The following is a 19,532-nucleotide window of genomic DNA, read 5'->3' on the forward strand; positions in this document are numbered from 1 at the left end:
CCCTGGCCAAGTCAAGTGTGTGTGCACTCAGAAGGTAGCAATGGAAAAAAAAATGTGTGTTGTGTGTGTGTGTGTGTGTGTGTGCATGCATGCATGTGCACACACTCAAAACAGTACATAAGCTAAAACTAGTGGTGTATCAATTTTGTTTACAGCCACCCACTGCACATGTGGGGTCTGCAGGACAATAGGCTGCTGCTGCTGGAGGTCAGGCTGCTACGGGGAGTCAGCAGGTTGCTGCTGCAGGACGTCCACCAGTTGCTGCTGCTGATGCTGGTGGTCAGCAGGTTGATGCGGGAGCTCAGGCTGCCGCTGCTGTGGGACGTCAGGCTGCTGCGGGAGGTCAGGCTGCCGCTGCTGTGGGACGTCAGGCTGCTGCTGATGCTGGAGGTCAGCAGGTTGATGCTGGAGGACGTCAGACGGTTGCTGGTGCGCTCGGACCAGAGGCTGCTGCTGCAGTAGGTCCAGCTCCAGTGCAAAGTCCAGGCAGCAGTTCAGTTCAGAGGCCATTGCATTTGTCATTTGTCACAGCTGTCACTGGGCACAGACAGCACAGCCATTCTCATGGCAGGGTTTATTGCCCAAATGTAGAGACCCTCTCCAAAGAGGACTGGTTGGCCGAGATGAGGAAGAAGTGATGGATGCCACTGTAAATATTGTAAATAGTTTAAAATATGTTTTAGTATTCTGTTCTGTTTTATTTTTCCTTGCTTCCTTTTAGTGGATTAAAAAACAACAAACAACAAATGTACTAGTGGGTATTTTATTGACAATAAGTGTGATAACATGTCATAATGGTGGTGATGTGCCATTTGGTAACAGCAGGATGGTATGTTATTTATTTACTAGGTTCATTTCACCTCATTAATACATTTGATACTTGAAAAAACAATACAATATGAACCACAAACTGAAAAACACAAGTAATATTCAATAAAATTATATGGGATGTGGTTCCTGAACTACGCTACATAGAGGAGATGTAGGGAAAGATCCAAGCCAGGACATCAGCCTTTGCAGAGGACAATCCAGTCCTTCAGGTAGGTGGGAGAGGTAAAAAATAAAACAAAAACAAATAATTATTAATTATTATTATTATTATTATTATTATTAGTCATCCATAGCATAGAGGAGATGTAGGGAAAGATCCAAGCCATGACATCAGCCTTTGCAGAGGACAATCCAGTCCTTCAGGTGGTGGCAGAGGTAGAAAACAAAAACAAATAATTATTCATTATTTACATTAATAATGTTGCCTATATGGCATATTTCACATATTCATTATTTAACATGTATTAGTAGTATTTATTCTGAGTTTTACATATAAATAAAGGCCTAAACTGAAGTCAGAGTAAGCCTACACGAAAGGCTAGAACCTCGGCCTACGTGCATAAGAAAATGCGTAGGCCTATATATTTAATAGTTTTATTCATTTAACTAGTGTTGCACAGAATGCCACATTTTTAAACAAATGATTGCATGAGGTTAACGTAAAAACTAGCCCTACTCCTCGGAAGTGGAAACGGTAGCCTAAACCTAACGAGGATCATGCATCGTTTGGTTATATTAGGTTAACGTAAACTTTACAATGAACCTGAAGATCTCTCCCATTCAAATCAGCGTATAGGCTTGTATAGCCTAACTAAAATAAAAAAACATTTACTCACACATGTCATGTTCGGAGTCTTTTCTACTGTTCGCTGTATCTACATTCTTCTTCTTCTTCTTCTTTAGTATTTGGTGGCTGGCATACCGCCACCAACTGTTTGGAGCGTGGGATAGAAAATGTCGTGTTTGTTTTAGCCAACTGAGTAAACGCTTGAAATCCGCCCAGTGTTTGCATTACCAATCAGAACAACGCTGTAAAACCGCCCACTGCTGAAATCCGCCCACAATGTTCTGCAGAGACTAGTTACTCCAATGAGTGGCGATTCGAATCACAATGGGAACGGATGCTGTGCGCGAGGCGGCCGCCTACTAAGTTCGTTTCAGAAATATCCTTTCTTGTGGAGTGCTGAAGCGTGGTGTGAACATGGAGAAAATTTGACACAAGAGCATTGGAAGACAAACTAGCCTACAGCAAATGCCTGGAATACATGTCCCTTTCATTCAGCTGACTACGTTGGAGGCAAGAGCATCCTCGCCACGAGGAAGCTAAAACTTAAGGACCTATGTAATCGGTTATCACTGTTTGCCAGAAGAGGGATAACCTACTGTCGGATGGACTGAATCAGAATTGCATATGATGGACATGTTTGACTCTCTCTACAGGATAGTTTACAAAGGCATCCCGTGATACGATTTAAATGCCTCTGATTTAGCTTACTCTGCCTGGGAGTGAGAGAAGTGAACAGCTACATTCAAGCGCATAGCCCACTTCAGGGACTTTTACATGATTTGCCTACTCAATCCAAGGCTTGAGTGTTGTCTATAATTGGGAACGAAAGTTATCAGAAGCCCACTCTATCTGGCGAATTCAGCACTGAACTGTGGATTGATAATGGATTCCTTTACACGGATGCGTCTTTATTTCACCGCAAATACGCTTGAAAAGAGTTATTAGAAATCCGATAGCGTTACTGAAATGTTGGTACATCTTGATGAGTGGCAAGTAGCAGTATTGTAGATTAGCTAACTAAAATGTACTGTCGCTATCAAATTGAAGTGGCCTTGAATGACCATCAGCCCCGAAGCATTGGCTAATTTTTATTACATTTACACAATGAGAGATTGTCGGACAGGTATACGTTTAACTCCAAACAGATTATAACTTGAGAAAGAACTGAGGCTCATAATATGGGCAGTCGTGGACGAACTTGTGCTATGGAGTTGGTATTGATTGCCGTTACCTTTTTGTTTTGGGACTCCGTGTGGGCTGACGACAAAATCATTTCAGACAGACATGCGGTCTACTGGAACAGTTCTAACGCCAGGTAAGAATATTAAAAAATGTTCTGTAGCCTTCACAGTGTGCCACTTAATTTAATCTGATAAAATAATGTCGATTTCTCTATAACATCAGTGAACAGCAGTAGATTATTTCACTATTCCATGTAGTAACATGATTACAATCCATCCACCTGTGATGAAAACAGATGCCAAGCAAAGTATTGATGTTCTTGATGGCTGATAACACATTTTAGTCTTTACTCATGACCGTAGCCTACTTAATCAATTTAGGGCAATTACCAGAAGTTTACCAAATATTTGTGGTGTGCCATCGTCAAAGGTGTGGTAGGTTTAGATTGTTAAAAAAAAAAAAAAGAAGGTGTTTTCATAGAAACTGTTCCACGAATTCTGTCCCAGATTGTCAATGTATCCATTTAAGCCTGTGTTTGTGCGCTTTGGAAGAGGTTAATGGTTTCTTTGGTCCTGAAAGAGGGCCTACTCCACTGACAACCTCTCCTGGCTGCCACATAGGACAGTGTTGTCGTGTTTTTTCCCCTAGTGCTGCTTGGTTTAGAGTGTGTTTCATTGACATGGAGAAAGTGCACTGGGGATGTCAGCCTAATGGTTTCTGACAGCCTGCTCCTCAGGTGTAGAGCCTGGCTAGATAAATAAACACTGTGAAGGTCCTCTCACGGCTGAATTAGCAAAGTTAAGAGGGGCCCCTCTTGCAGAACATCAGTAGTCTGCTGAGGTTTAAAATATTTAAGAGGCTCAGTGGAAGATTTCGAGAAGGGCGCCCACCAATTACATCCACCTCAACAGAGCATCAGGCCTGAGTCGATTTACTTTTGTTTGCCTCGAGCCAAGAATATTACAGAGGTCTAATCCTAACCCAAAAATGTACATTAATGAATCTCATTTAGTTCTGCTGAGTCTATCAAAATAAGACAGAGGTTAATATAGGTCAAATGTGCAAAGACTGAACATGTAGCCTCATGTTTTAATGATGCATTGTTTGCTGCTGTTGGTTTAAGCATATTGCCTGTGTAAACAGACCTTTGTATTAAATGTACACTAGGGTGCATAGACACTGTTTTAAATTATACATTGAGAAAATGTTACTGGGTCAACCCAAAAACTAGACAATATTTAACAGCTTTCTGATTATTCACCTGAACATCAAAGTATTTTAGCAGTGTTACTTTCTCCACAATGTCATTTCATCTACTTCCACACATTCTGCCTTTTTCTCTGTTTGTGGATTGTCTCTCGGCCAAAGAAAAGCCAAGAATAAACCCAGCCGGTGGGAGATCATCAGTAAATTCGTGCAGGTCGTCACCCCTCTGCTTCTACCTCACTGGCCTAAGATGCCATTAAAGATGAGCTTTTGTAGGGCAGCTCACCTTGAGCATTTTCACTGGTCTGCCTCAATCGGATTTGCTGTCTCCCTCACCCCACCCTCCAGCAGGGCCGTGGGGCTGAAGGCCAGTATGAAAGCAAGTGGACATCTCCTCTGTGCCAATATGGCTTCCCTCTTGGGGGTCCACATGAAGAAGTAAAAAGAAAGGAGAGGGAAAGAGAGAAAGAGAGAAAAGAAAAAGCCCAGCTTTGTAACCCAAGAGGATCGGCCATTCTAATCCCACGGTTTATCCATCAAAAGGCCGCTTCTCTCCTCGAAGGGCTTTGAGGTTTCTTTTACAGAACCCTCAGCTCATCATGCTCCTTTCCACGCCGCTCTGTGTGGAGGTGGGCAGGGGCTCGGGGAGACGGCCAGCAGATTGTGAAGCGTTCTATCTCTCTGAAAGAGCTGAGAGAGGGAGAGAGAGAGATGGGAGGAAGAAGAGAGAGAAAGAGAGTGAGTGTGTGTGCCGACGTGTGGGGAGGTCGGGACACTCCTTCACGAACACAGACCCTCACATGGCTGCCACAGTCGCGGCTCCCTCGGGCAGAGGAAGTGCTCTCGGAGCGGGGTGCGCCTGGCGGCTGTCCAACCCGGGCCCGGAGAGAAGCGAGTCTGACCTGAGCCGAGCTCGAGTCGTCCCGAGAGCCTGGCGCTCCATCCGTCCCGCGCGCCGCTCGCCGCGCTCCTCTGCACCGAGAACAGGGTTATAAATAACTGAACGATAAGCATTTCCACCTCATCATACACGGGACGCTGCTAACAGGGGGACTTCATCAGTGGCGGCCGCGTCGCATGATGGATGTTGTGTGTGTGTCGATCGTAAATCAGCGTATGCCGCCCCCACCAACACCAACCCCCCCCAGCACTTTACATGCAATTGCACACTTCCCCCTGCAGCCTAATGGCACTGACGATCTGATGACGATGATGTAATGCCTTTGAAATACTTTGGTACTGCATCCTGCCATGAGGGCTCTGACTCCTGGAACGGAGCCGGTGGAGCGGTGGGGGCGTGGGGGGGGGGGGGGGGGGGGGGGGTGACGGAGGGGAGACCTTCAAACGAGCGCGCTCGCCTTTCCAGGCCTGTCATTTGCATTCTGGGGCTCTTCGCTGTCAGGTTTGTGTTTGGAAAAATGAAACCCATTAATCTCCTTGTTCTCTGTGTTTGCCTTGCACTCCATGGTGAGATAGGAGAACACACATATTCTCCCTCTGCGCTCTGTTTGTGTACGTATCGGTGTGGCATTAGATCCCCAACCCCCCGTTCCCCCTCTCTGAAAATAATAGACAGCCGCTCACATGCACTGTTTACCCACCAAATGACCAGAGAGAGCCCAACGGTAAAGGTTCTTTATATGGGTCATTGCCCATTTTCTGTAACCATACCTATTACACCGAACGAAATGGGCTGTTTTGATTCCCCTCCTTCTCCCTTTCTATCTCTCTCTATCTGCCTTGCACAGTTTTATGTTTTTTTCTCAGTTTCTTTTTGGGAGATCCCCTGGAGAGAGTGTCTGTCTGAGGCAGCAGCGATAAAAACCCATCACAAGATGAAATACATATTTTCAAAACTGAGCTTAGAGGCGTGAAGGGAGAGGAAGGAGCGCTGGAATTAATGTGGGTGTTGGGAGGTTTGGGACAAAGTTCTGAACCATAGGCTTAATTGAGTCGCTGACCTACGGTGACTTTCACTCGTGACTTTCAGTAGTGGACATAATTTACTGGGCTCTCTGCTCCCAAGGCAGATTATTGCGCAGAGAACAATCTCATAACCTGATTGAGCCTCCGAGAAGTATGACCGTTACTCATACGGTTAATTCGGCTCCGGCTCGACATCATTTCCTCCCAGACGCTTATCAGGGCCATGAGCCGCATATCACTGAAGTCGTTTTTTTTTTATTCTTTTTTTTTTTTTAAGTAACTGCTACCTCAATTATTTAGATTGAAACCCTATATTTCCAGGGAGGCTGGATAACTGTCTGCTGCAAACATAAGCAAAGCAGAGTGGTTCTGCTGCATTCTAATAGGGCTGTCAGTATTGAGGCATTAGGGGCCAAGCTGAAACCTCAGTAGTTGTCCTTGAATAACAATAACAAGTAGTGTCAGTGCTAAATAATTCCATTGATCTTTCAAAGGGCAAGTTGTTTACAGGTAACTTGCGTGTCCTACGGTGAAGTGCTCTGACAAGCGTAGGTATGTAGATTTGAACCCATCGTGCCTTGTTTCAGTCAGAAGTAAACATTTTCCTTTTGGTTGTGTGTTGCAGGGCTGGTCTTCCTCCAGCTTGTGCCTAGCAGGGACAGCAGTTCCCTTCAGAATTGCATTTATTTATTTATGTATTTTTTTCCGCTGTCTGTAGTATCAGAGAGTCGTGTGGGCAGTGGCGGCTACATTTGATCCTGGCCTCCGATAAGACGGCGCGCACCGCAGGTATGCGGAGCGTCTCCCGGGGCCCGTGCATCTCTAACACCATCGATGAAAAATGATCAAGATGACTGGGGTAGCTGAGACCAGGCTTTGGGCTCGGTTCATAGCAGGGCACCTCGCCTGTTAACACCCCTTCTGTATGCAGCGCTTAGTCTAGTCTAGGAGAAAAATCCCGTCCAGAGAGCAGCAGACAAACAAAAGGCTGTGAGGACGCCCAGGCAATGAAAGCCATGTGAGAAGCGAAAGGTGATTTGCAGGATAGCGTTCATGCACGACGCCGGGCAGACATTTCGATCTTTTAAAGCTGTGTGCATAGACCTCTTTTGACTGCGGGCTACAACCGCTTTGAACACTTCAGCAGCATGCCCCTCATCCCCCCTGCCCCCCCCAACACACACGTCATCTGAAACCCCCCCAAGACATCGTCCATCAGCCTTCAGTCAGCTGCCGTGAAGTCCCATTTCTGTGGCCTGGAGCCCGGACGATATTCCCCATTTCATGAGGGGCTCTTGGAGGGGGAAGGCAGGCCTCACATCAGCCTGCTCTCGCCACTGTTTGCACGCTCCTTACAGCGCTGCCTGGAGTGGCTCTTAATTAAGAGTGTTGTCACAGAATAAAACTTCAACAGATTGGATATTGATTCGGCCTCCTTTGTCGGCAACAGGCGGCAACTCCCACACGTCTGTTTTTCTCCTTTTTTATTTTTTTTTTGCCAGAGGCTGCTATTACCAAGCAGCCGATAAATGTGGAGGTGCATCCTTCATCATAGCTGAAGAAATTGCTTATTTATGTTATTGATACATTTAAAGTTGCTGCAATAACTAAACGGGCCACCTTTTGTAGCTAGTTAAATGTTTGTTTTGACTGCTGAATAAATTGTCTCTTTAAGAAGTAAATCCAGAAACACAAGGAAGCCTGTTTAGTCACCTCGGGTGTTCATATCCAGAACCAAGCTTAATCCTCCCTCTAAGGGCCGATGCCTTATTTGATCTTCAGGACGGCTGGACGCTGTGATATTGGATATGAGGGCAGACATTCTCATTTGAAACCAGAATGGACCATGAACGGCAGAAATTATGTGGGATTTGAAACACATTTGCTCAGAGGGAGCGAGAGTCTAACGGCCCGTGAGCCAAGGCTGAAGAATTTTCTCCCCGTGTTAGATACCCCCTCTAGGTAAATTAAGGTGCAGACCCCAAAAAGCCCAACTGAGTTTCATTTATTTTTTGTTCAGAGGGACCCAACAGTGGTAGGGACAGAGGCGGCCTGTTTTGCCTTTGAAGCCTCGGGAAGGTTCTAGATTACTCCATCTCACCCACCGAGACATGTGGCTTGTCTGTACACTGTAGCTACATCTGAGTCGAGGCAGGCAAATGTGATTTTCAGTCCAACATTAGCAAGCTGCTCTTACCTTTTTACCTTTCCGCCTAAAAAAGGGCCCATTTGAATCGCTCTGGGGCTTAAAGGCTGGTGTGCATAGAAGAAGCCTAAAGCCATTGAAGGTTTTATGTAGAAGCCTTTAATGAATGGGTGCTTTGAATTTGTAGCAATATTTTTTCAGCAATTCTCTGTTCAGTGGGACTGACTTTGCTAACCAAGCTATTTAAGAGGACAAGGCTTAGTGTAACAACAGTGACATTTTCAATGTCCCATCACCCAAACCCAACAAGCCCTGACGAGACAAGAGTGCAGATTCATTGCTGTTTTTTCTTTGGCCTCTACAATCGATTGTGTCTGTCTTAAGTTGTCTGGATATGTTAAGGCTGACACAGTTTTATGCTTGGGGGAAAAAAAGAAGGCTGCTAACTTCTGTGAAAACAGTCCTGCAAAGTTTGCCCGACAACCACTATCTCGGTGGACATGAGAGGCAGCGGATTTCCTGCGGAGGAGCAGATCTTTGGAAGGGGAGCGTCTTCCTCGTCCTCTTGGCATCCGTCCTCCTCGCCATGTTCCTGTTTTTAGATTAATGCCAAACTCTCTGAGAAGAATGTCAATGAAGGGAAAAGCCGCATAGAGAAGCAGGACACTGCTGATCTGAGAGGCACAGAGGAATACTGTATAGCGCCACTTAAAGAGTGGGGCGGCCTTGTCTTTGTTTGATCAGTCACACTTCAAACAAGCGTCGCTGGCATCGTGGAAATATCCACCAAAGAACCCACTCCTTTCCCTGAAGCGTAGGAATGTGGAAACTGTTGAAATATATGGTACGAGAAGGGGAGAGAGGGAGGGAGAGAGAGAGAGAGAGAGAGAGAGAGGGCTGTTAAAAAGAGACTGTTTATGATGAAAAGTGCAAGAGAAGCAGAAAACTGGGTTTGAGCGCCGGTGCTAAAATTGCTCTGTTTTTATTATGCCTGATGCACTGGTCTGCGGGGAAGAGGCTATGATTTGTTAATGGACACCACAGAGAGGGGAACAAACTCTCCAGCCAGGTGATTTACTGCATCCACCGCATCCTAACCAGTGTCTCCGATGGATTGTGGGCTGTGTGTGTGTGTGTGTGTGTGTGTGTGTGTGTGTCTGCGTGTGTGGACGTGTGTGCGCAAGAGTGTGCGTGTAACTGTGTGTGTCTGTCTGTCTTTGTGTGTGTGTGTGTATGTGTGTTTCTGTCTTAGTGTGTGTGTGTGTGTGTGTGTGAGAGAGAGAGAGAGAGCATGCACGTGCTGGGTCACAGGACACCGATAATGCAGTCACCCCTGAGACATGTCTTCCCAGTTAAATAGATTAATCAGTGCGAGTGTGTAATGGCCATTAGAGAGTTGCACTCCTCTGGCTGTTTCTCTCGGACCCAGCAGTAATTACCGTAAACAGCCAGGCCAGCACACACCTCCCTTACCTCACCTTACTTCACCTGCATTACAGTACACACTCTCTTTCTCTGTGCACTCTCGTCTGCTCGTGAATTTGGAGGGGTGTTGGGTGGTTTTTGTGGTTTTTTTGCCTCTTCCCCTCCCTGTGCCACAGAGGATGGGCCCCCAGAGAGCTAATTAATTTGAGATTTGACTCCATTTTGTTGCCTGCCACAGATAGCTGACCCAATGCTGATGGTTTCAGGCTGAAACTGTCAGAAATTCTGTTGACTGACGGAACAATGACGGCACAGATGAAAATGACTCATAAACATTTCTATATTCGTTTCTAGCTTCTTCTTTTTTTTTTCTTTTTTTGAATGTTCTTGCTCCTTGCAAACCGAATATTTGAATATACTGCTCTTGCGAAATATGAAAATTATGCCGCTGTGGATTTAAAATGCATGTTTTAACGTTATCTTGTGAATTTTTAAACTGAGGTTTGAGTAGGCAGAGCATCCTTAAGTGATATCTGCTTTCTCTGCCTCCCTCCAATGTCTCTCTGAGGAGTCTTGTATAACACCTTCATAATATCTTCATGACAAGAACCACACAGGCTTGACAAAATGTAGAGATCATCAACCTCCGTGTGTGTGTGTGTGACTCTGATGTGTTTCTGTTCGGAGGTGTTTTTGCACACGTGCATCTCCACACAGTGGAACCGTCTCCCCGGTGCATTGGCTCTCTCACTGTAGTGAGCTGTCCAGCCTGTCTTCTCCAGGATACAATGATGGATGGGCCAGCGCAGCAGGAGATATTGGGAAATGGGATATTGAAGGAAACGCTGTACTAAGGTTGTTATCATTAGCGCATTATGAAACGCTGTTTGGCCCCCGTCGCTGCAGCCAGGGGCGTGATGAGGCCGGATGATCAATTCAATATTGCAAATGTTGATGACTGGACACTTTTCTTGCTTCTCCCCCGACGACTGGACGTATGCGGCCAGTCAGAGCAGGTGCTGTTTGCGTTATGAGGCTGCGCTACCTGCAGGCCGCTGCTGTTGGTGTGCCATGCATGCAGACTGTAGCCGCTAAACCAAACAGTCTGGAAATGTAATGATTTCGCTAGGCCTGTTTAAGATAGTTGTCTGGCAATGCAGAGATTAGGCTATTTTCTGTAAGCGCGCTGGCTGGGTTGTGTGCCGTAGGCTTCGGGAAGGTGTGTGTTTGCGTTTGTTATTTGTTTTGTGTTTACCTTTGTTGCTGTACCGCGCTTTGAGCGGAACTCGGAATAAGTAGCGTAAATGGCAGAAAATCTTTGTCAGCAGTGGATTTTTTTTAGTTCTTGTTTCTTTAATTTACTTGTCAAAAATACTTTCACTCGTCAACCTCTACCTCTGCTTACGGCACCACCTCCCACCTCTCTGTTTCTTTGTTTTTCCTCTACCTTTCTCTCTCTCTCTCTCTCTCTCTCTCTCTCTCTCTCTCTTTCTCTCTCTCTCTGCCTCGCTCTCGCTCGCTGCAGTTCTGAGCTGCCATGTCCCTCCCCGCTCACGTTGTGAGACTCTCACAGAGCTTTGTGTAATTCTGAAAGACAGGCCTGTATAAATAATTCATTGGCCCGCGCTCGCCTTATTTCTGCATGTGGTACAAGTGTTCGCACCAGACTGCAGGGGAGGGTATTGGGGAAATCGCAAGGAGGCTACAAAGCAAAGCAGGAACAGGCTCAGCAGATGTATGTGTGTGTAGTGTGTGTGTGTGTATGTGTGTGTCTGTGTGTGTGTGTGTGTGTGTGTGTGTGTGTGTGTGTGTGTGTGTGTGTGTGTGTGTGTGTGTGTGTGTGTGTGTGTGTGTAGTTGTGTGTGTGTGTGTGTGTGCTTGTGCGTGTGCGTGCACATGCGTGTGTGTGTGTGTGTGTGTGTGTGTGTGTGTTTGCGACTGCCAGGGTTCCTGTTTTAATGAACCTTCACTGCTGCATAACTTTATTCCCACTAATTCGGAATGCATATTATTCAAGCCTGAAAGACTATCACCCAACTGTTACTGATGAAGTGACTACACACTTTGATTTCTGTCAGTCACTGGCTCGCTGCCTCAAGCGCATGATGGGAGCTATGTAAATGGATAAAGTAGAACGTCTCTACACAACCGCCCCCCCCCCCCCCCCCCCTCGTGCTATCAAATACATTATCATCAACAGCTGTTTACAGCTGCTCTGTCAGTCTGTTTGGGCTGTGGAGGAAGACGGCTGCCTCCCTCAGGGTCCAGTAATGCCATCATATATCATGTGCACACTCGCTGCTCGATGTGCTAAATATTTGTCCCTCTTCCTCCTCCTCTACAGCACCCCCCCACACCCCCCCCCCACACACACACACACACACACACACGCACACACACACACACACACACACGCACGCACGCACGCACGCACGCACGCACGCACGCACGCACGCACGCACGCACGCACGCACACTTCTCAAAGAAAACCAGAGGAAAAAGTTTCTGTTTTTGGCCATAAAAAGTTAACACACATATTGTGAATTTTTGTCTTTAAGAGCAGAGACTCACTTTTTCTCTCACTCCCTCTTTCTCGCTCTCACTCACTCACTGCCTCACTCAGATGTCGACTGAAATGGCCTCCACCTCTGCCGCGTGCTCAGCCAGAAGCGACCGGTCCCAAGTGGCCGCGTGGCAGGAGGCAGAAGAGGAAAGGGCCCGATCTCCCTCTCTCTCGCTCTCTCTCTCTCTCTCTCTCTCTCTCTCGCTCTCTCTCTCTTTCTATCTATCTCCCTCTCTCTCTCTAATGGACTGGGCGGTCACACGTAGAGCTCAGAGCTCCTGTCGAGGCCGGACAGCCCGGCCTGCCCCGTGTGCAAATGGGCAGGAAAGGATTTTACACGGCAAGTTTGTTGTCTGCGAGTTTGATATCTAGTTTATTTTTAATGCGGATCTTGTTTCTGGTGAACAGGCAGAAACGTCAGATTGTTTTATTTTTTTCCTCCGAGGCTGTTTGTGCTCCAACCTCTCCGGCTCATGCTGATCCCGCGGCGGCAGCAGCAGCGGTAGTGGTGTCGTTTTTTGCCATCCATCCGATTCGGTACTGCTGCTAATATGTGTGGGGTTTTAGATTGCAGTGGACATTCCTCTCCGAGGCCATTATCTGCCATCTGCACGTGCTAGCCCCATGCATTGCTCCCCTCGCCGCGGCAGAGTAGCGCTGTAATATAATCCTGCTGATACAATAGGGCTCGTCATGTCTGACTGTGTTCCGTTACAAAGGAACATTGTATACTTTGTATGTGGTTAAAGCTTGGAAATTGTATCGGTGTAGCAGCAGAAACTCACTGGCCTGTGTAGAGTTTTTTTTTTTTTCCGAACGTATAAATAAATGGAACTGAAAGAAGGACATTTTGAAAATGAAAGGTACCTGTGAATGTTGCTTGGTTACTGTGTCTGCCTACTGCTGTACTGGAAGCGTAGTGTATGAGCCAGGCACTGTAGAGCTCAGTGGAGGTCCACAGCAATGTAACGTTAAGGTTGAAGGATTAGTTGTGATTAGCTCCTACCAAAAGGTTGATTGTTGAGGTCAGCTCGCTGAAGGATGGGCAGGAATTTTACATCCGCAGATCACCATTCTCAACACGTTTTTTTTCCTCCTCCGGTTAAAGCTTTGGTTAGAAATGTAGGCAATTGCTGGTGTGGATAGAGACTAAATCCTGTTTAATTAAGTTTAATTAAGTTTAATGAGTATGCAACACTGATTTTGTAGTGATCAGGTAAACCACAGTAGTTTATTACCCACTAGATTTTTTTTCTTGTATCCCTGAAATGTATTCAGAAAGATACTTTCATATGTCGGGACTACCTGCCATCCCTTGACCTTACACGTTGAAATTTCTTGTGTTGTCCTTAGATTCTTACTGCTTCAGTAGAGTTTTATATCTAATCTACAGAGTCAGGCCTCCCTAGGGGGTCGCGCTATGGCTCTGATAGTGTTGTAGTAGCAGCAGCAGGAGCCTGCTCAGTCCTCAGGACTAACAATTCATTATTAAGTCTCCGGTATCATACATATTTTAGCATGGAGAGCATTAATACCAAAGTGATCAACACTCGGCAAATGAAGCTCCCTCTCCGATCCGAGTGATATTTTGCAGAGGCGTTCACGGAGCACAAGCCCATTTCCATTCAACAGAAGCTTTTGTGCTTTGATGAGGAGCAGGGAGAGAGCGAGACATGGGCTAGTGCGTGGGCCTGGAGGTGACGGGCTGTGATGTGTTGCTGGAGATTTCACATCCTCTGTGGACTCTCGCGGTGAACGCTCGGCCCGTTTTTCTCGTTTCCTTTTCATTACCATGCCGGGTCCACGACAGAATCCCTGGAGCCCGTTGGTTTGTGTGTGTGTGTGTGTGTGTGTGTGTGTGTGTACTGAGGTGTGGTGGGTTCCTAGGCCATAGCTGCAGCATGTATCATTTATCCACACCCTGCATGTCCAAGTAGAAATGTCGGGGCTATTAAATGGCATGCGGTTCTATTTTTATTGTGTGTTTCCACTGCGCCCATTGGCTTCGTGGAGGCATGTTCACTCTTCTCTGGCCTGCTTCTCAATGCAACTTTAATATTAAAAAGGAGTGTTTAGGCCTGGCTGCCAACAAGGGCGTGTTGTCATGACATCCTCTCCACAGGCGACTGGTTGGAGCTCAGCGCATGCCGGGGAGATTCACAAGACTGTCATTAGAACACAGCCCACTTGTCATTTCGTTTTTCTTAGCCCCTCATTACATTTTTTTTTCTCTCTCTGTATTTGTTTTAAGTCCTCATATTTATGCATATTACACCGGTAATGTGGACGCTGTTGATTCATTTTGAAAGCATTAATATCAAAAGCATTTCATGTCTATTTGGTTTGTTTGGGGGGGGGGGGGGGGGGTTGTTTGTTTCTTTGTTTACTTTCTTATCTTTTCTAACAAGCCCAGTCTGTTCTCTGGAAGTTGCAAAATGAGAAAATAGTGGCCGACTGTTCGGCTTGGAGAAAAAGGAAGTTTGAAACTTGAGCGTGTGCAGCGGGTGCAGTCCAGCAGCGCGTGCCGCCTGCCCTCCCCAGTGGAGGAGAGATCCGTCCAGGCCCAAGGATCATGATTGATGAGCCTCCAGGGTGCTCTCACTAACAAGGTGTGAGAGGGCTAACCATTGTGAGCGCTATGTCGTAGTGAAGTGTGTGAGGACTTTGTGTGTGTGAGTGTGTGTGTGTGTAGGAGTGTGTGTGTAGGAGTGTGTGTGTAGGAGTGTGTGTAGGAGTGTGTGTGTGTGTGTGTGTGTGTGTGTGTGTGTGTGTGTGTGTGTGTGTTTGTGTATGTGTAGGAGCGTGTTTGGGGTAGCTCCCTCTGAGCGAAATCAATCCATTGCCATTCCTCAGGCAAAATAAGTATCGACTGTGAAGAATTAAGTGAAAGCGCTCAAGTCAGCAAATTACAGCGATCAGGAATGGTCAAGTGGAGTGGAAGCAGCCGTGGACCTGCTCTGATGCGGCTGGGCAGGAAAGCCCTCCACCCCGCAGCTCACCGGACACCGCTTAAGCCATTTGTGTAATAACAAGCTTGTCCCGTTTAGCTTTGTCACACTTCTTCCTATCGCCACAAATTAAGGATGATGGCAAAGCCAATGTTAGCATTTCAGATCTTCTATCAGCATTTATCCTTAGCGTCTATCAAAACATGCAACACATTTCGGAGATTAGCGGCCGCGTCAGACTTATTTGGCTTTCTTATCTTTTCATAAACTAATAATCTGGCATCTGCAGGGGAAGAGAGAGACTGCGCTGACAGCAGAGGTGGATTTCAGACCAGGCGCCCATGCTTCTGAAATTTGTTGCATTTGTCCGACTGAAAGTTGTAATGAGGTTTTTCAATCAATATCAATGAAGCCGGGGGTGGACGTGAAATGAGGATGGACAGGGCAGATTTACCCTCATTCTCCTTCCCTCTTAGACTCATTCAGTGCTGCAATCAGCTTGGCAGGGGGGGGAATCATCTTTCTGTCACTTCCCATCAAATCCCTGGCAGACCAGACTGCAGGCCAGACCGACGTCTATAGAGTCTTGATAGCAGGGAACATCACGCAATGTTCTTTTTTTGTTGCCTAATTGATTCTGTTTGAGGTGTTACGCCTATCAGTCAGAGGTGTATTTGACTAAAACATGTCAGCACTTTTTTAAAAACGAGAGAGTATCAAAAGCAGCTGTGGTCCAAGACGAAGAACAGAAAGGAAGGTCGAGAAAGCCAGCTTCTTATTTCTCACTACAAACTGTCCAACAACCAAAGTGCTGACCGAGTGTTACTTTACTACTACTAAGCTACTTTTTTCATTCTCAATGAAAACAGAAACACTGGTCGATCACTGAAACACCCGTGAATTATTGACCAAAAAAAAAATCCATCAGGCATTCTCTTGACCCAGATGGTAAGGAGAGGTCTGATAAGCTGTTTTGATATGTTTTTAAAAGATACGCAGGAATCCTTGGAGAACAAAGGCCAGTGTGATGAATACACACACACACACACACACACACACACACACACACACACACACACACACACACACACACACACACATAGTGAGAAAGAGTGAGAGAAGGGGGAGAGGGCTGCAGCAGGCGCGTGGAGGGGTTCAGAGAGCATGGTGAGATTGCCTGGCCCTGCATTGTCTGAGAGGTATATTCATGGCTGCTTAGAGGGGGGAGGGGGGAAGGGGGATTTGGGGGTAGAGGAGGCTCGCTGCTGTGCCAAATGGAGGGTCATGGCTCTGACAGGGATAGCTTCCCCTCTCTGGGCCGACCCCCATTTCCCTTGGCAGCGTCTCCAGGCTCAGGGTCAGGGAGGGGAGGGGGGGGGGTTAGAGGGGCACAGTCCTCCACGGTGGGTTAAGGCCCCTGCAACAGCAGAGAGAAGAGAGGAGACGAGATGGGCGTCTGGAATCTGTCGGACATCTGCTCATATGCTGTAGTAACATTTTCTCCCTTCATAATTTTTGCTTGATCATCTTAGAGGGACTTTGATGGATGAGAAGGGAGCTGAAGTCTTTTTTTCTACTGAGGAAGAGAGTAGTGTGTGTGTGTGTGTGTGTGTGTGTGTGTGTATGTGTGTGGTGGTTTTTTCTCCATGTTTTTGTCTACTCTCATTGACTCCCTGCTGTGCGTGGACTTCCACCAAATCTCCGAGTCTTTCATGGGGGAGAGTGGAGCGGGCCAGAGTGGAGTGTTCCTCTCTTGCATGCCTTTCAGTCCGCTTAATTGGGAGAGACAGACGGAGCAGGAGCACTTTGGATCGAGGACGTTCCCTGGTTCTTAAGGTCTCAGATAATGTGGAGGAACAGAAGTGGGGTTTTATTTTTTCTTTTTTTCAGCAGACTCCTTAGATGCCCTTGGTAGTGATTAAACCTCCCAAGATTTTCTGCTTTTCTTGGAGTCCTCACATGTATAAGAATCTGTAAAAAAAAAAAGAGAGTCCTCTTATGTTGAATTCATGGGAAAATAATATTTGGGGTCACGTTTTTTTATGAGACATCCACTCATTGAGCTGTGCTTCTCAATAGTTAAAGGCACGTGTGTGAGAGCTCGGTAGTCACATGGGTATGGATATGGAGAATCGCTCAGGACCGTCATTGTCACTGGAAATGAGATTTTGCAATGCGCCGGCAAAAAAAAATCATTTCCATCTTAATTACACATGATGATGATCAATTATTTATTTTTCTCCGTAGGATATGTGTAGGCATGGTCGTTTGGAGAGGCTCATGTTTGTATTCTGAGAGCTGAAGCACTATTTTCAGATCACGGCGGCCAAACACATTAGTATTTGAATATATTATCCAAGTGCACCTGTTAGCAAATACTTACCTACCTTAAAAGTGATCTGAACACAAGCCTCATAGGGGGATTAAACTAATTATGCTTTATTCAGGAGAGCCCTATTGAGAACTGAGTGGAGACTGTGGACTGCGTTTAGATTCAGGGAATATAACCATCTACAGTAGTTAACTGATGATAAAAACCAGATACAAAATGTCCATTTTATAATTCATATGTCACCTTCATGTGTCCAGAGTGAAAATTGTTTTGTAAATACTACATGGGTCACATAAATATAGATACTAGAGGCACCACTGAGCCACCGCTTAGTGGAAGCCACATCTATAAAACATGGGATACACTTAAAATACATTACACATTTATTCTGTTATTGGACTGTGGCAGGATCATTTCTGAAATATTTAAGACAATATTAGGCATTTCTGCCATAAGCCTTCATTGTTCCTGATGTCGCTTTTACAATAGAGTGTTGCCTGTCAGGCAAAAATAAAATCAGTGGTTTGATCATTCCTGTGTTTTTCTCATTGAAATGCAGAATTAGTATAGAGACTACAGACATAAAAGCAAACGGAGCTCTGCTGTTGGCCACCACAATACTGCAGGTGTAGCTGCCGCTGGCCCAGTTTCTGTATTGGATGGGCAGCATATTGAGCTCAGGTTAATGTCCTATTGGCTAATTTCCCAAAGAGGAATAAAGCCCTTACCTGGAGAAGGCCTAAATCATCCCAGTTCAGTTTAGTGCCATGTCTGTGTGTTATTTCTATTTCTGAGCCAGAGACTGACTCAACCCCATGTGTGCCACTGCAATGTGTGTCATTTTTCTTAGCGTAAAGGCAAAGGGTTAGAGGATGTTTGCTGTCTAATCACTGGATGTGTCCTGTTTTTAGTTGCCTGTGATCAATCTTCTCAATTCTTTCCCAGCTTGCTGTTTAGCTCTCATCTTGATTCACATCAAATTAGTCTCAGTGAAATAACTCAGGCAAAGACAGCTCTGTTTGTTGCAAGTTTTTTTTTCCCCCCAGAGTTTTAGTGACAGTTGGTGATACCAAGTATCTATATGCTTCAAATAGCTTTTTCTGAAATTATTCTTCTAAGCTTGAAATATTAGTGACATAAATTTGGCAGCGCTTGCCAATATTCTGGTAAATAACGACACAATGATGAAAAATGGTAATGACAAAATGAGAAGTCGGAAACATGGCCAGGTGCCAGAAATGAGCCTTTTAGACCACACTGCAGCACCGTTGATGTGGTATCTCAATCGCGTTCTCCTTCGAGTGGCTTGAATCCGTCATCGTGCACCCCTGACAGATCTGAAGCATGTTCGCATTTCCAGTCAGAGTTAATAACCGCTTGTTTGATTAATGCTCCCTGAATCCCCCCTGACTCTTAAATCCCTCAGAACGGAGCGATGGGCCATTGCCGGTGTCAGCCCCGTCACTCAGCGAGACGCTGCTTTGCATCAGGAAGCAGCTTTGGACAGAATACTGAGCACCCCCACTTGAGTTATTATGTTTCCCACATCGATAATATCTTGGCACCACACTTCCAGTCCCTTTGTTGCGAAAGGTTAGGGAGCTGGCAGTGCCCTCTTGTAAGAGCGCGGGTAGGGGGGGAGCGCAAACAGAAAGCTCTTCCAGATATCCGTCAGGAGAAAGAAAGGACAAAATGCATTCAGGGTTCCAGCCCAGTCACAAGCTGCTAGTCACCTTTTTGAGATATTTGCTCAAGAGCTACAATTAATGTTCTGTTTTTCATGTTCAAAATTAAAAGCAGTCTTTGAGGTTGCGATAATTTTCTCAAAGGCATTGAACTAGAGAGAATTGAAAAACACTTGGATGTAGAACCTACGAACAACTGTTGCTTGGTAACAATGAACTAACTTTTTTGGCATACCTTGTGACTTTGGTAGTGAATTAAGAGTTGGTCCATCTTCCATTACCCTATGGACTGCTGCACTGTACCACCTACATGATATGGCGCCGTTCATTGTGCGGCTGTCACCCCTCACTCCCCCGGACCAATCTCTCCCGTATCACAGCTGCTCGGAGTTGATGGCTCACTGGATGATTAATGATCGACCATACAACCGGCAGTCCCAAGAACTCCTTGGGACCCCTAGCAGACCCCTTCAGAAGACACCTTGTAAATCATAGGCATCT

The 19,532-nt window shown here is 46.0% G+C and overlaps 1 protein-coding gene across 1 annotated transcript in view; it reads left to right on the forward strand.

Annotated features, from left to right (window-relative positions):
- The first annotated feature begins 1,946 nt into the window (after nucleotides 1–1,946).
- Nucleotides 1,947–19,532, forward strand: part of efna2a (ephrin-A2a) — a 37,305-nt gene continuing 19,719 nt past the window's right edge. Inside the window, exon 1 of the mRNA XM_062520262.1 lies at nucleotides 1,947–2,933. Within this exon, the coding sequence (XP_062376246.1) occupies nucleotides 2,797–2,933 (137 nt within the window). The 5' untranslated portion in view covers nucleotides 1,947–2,796. The remainder of the gene's footprint in view (nucleotides 2,934–19,532) is intronic.

This window comes from Sardina pilchardus, chromosome 2 (assembly GCF_963854185.1).
Source record: "Sardina pilchardus chromosome 2, fSarPil1.1, whole genome shotgun sequence".
Classification (NCBI taxonomy): domain Eukaryota; kingdom Metazoa; phylum Chordata; class Actinopteri; order Clupeiformes; family Clupeidae; genus Sardina; species Sardina pilchardus.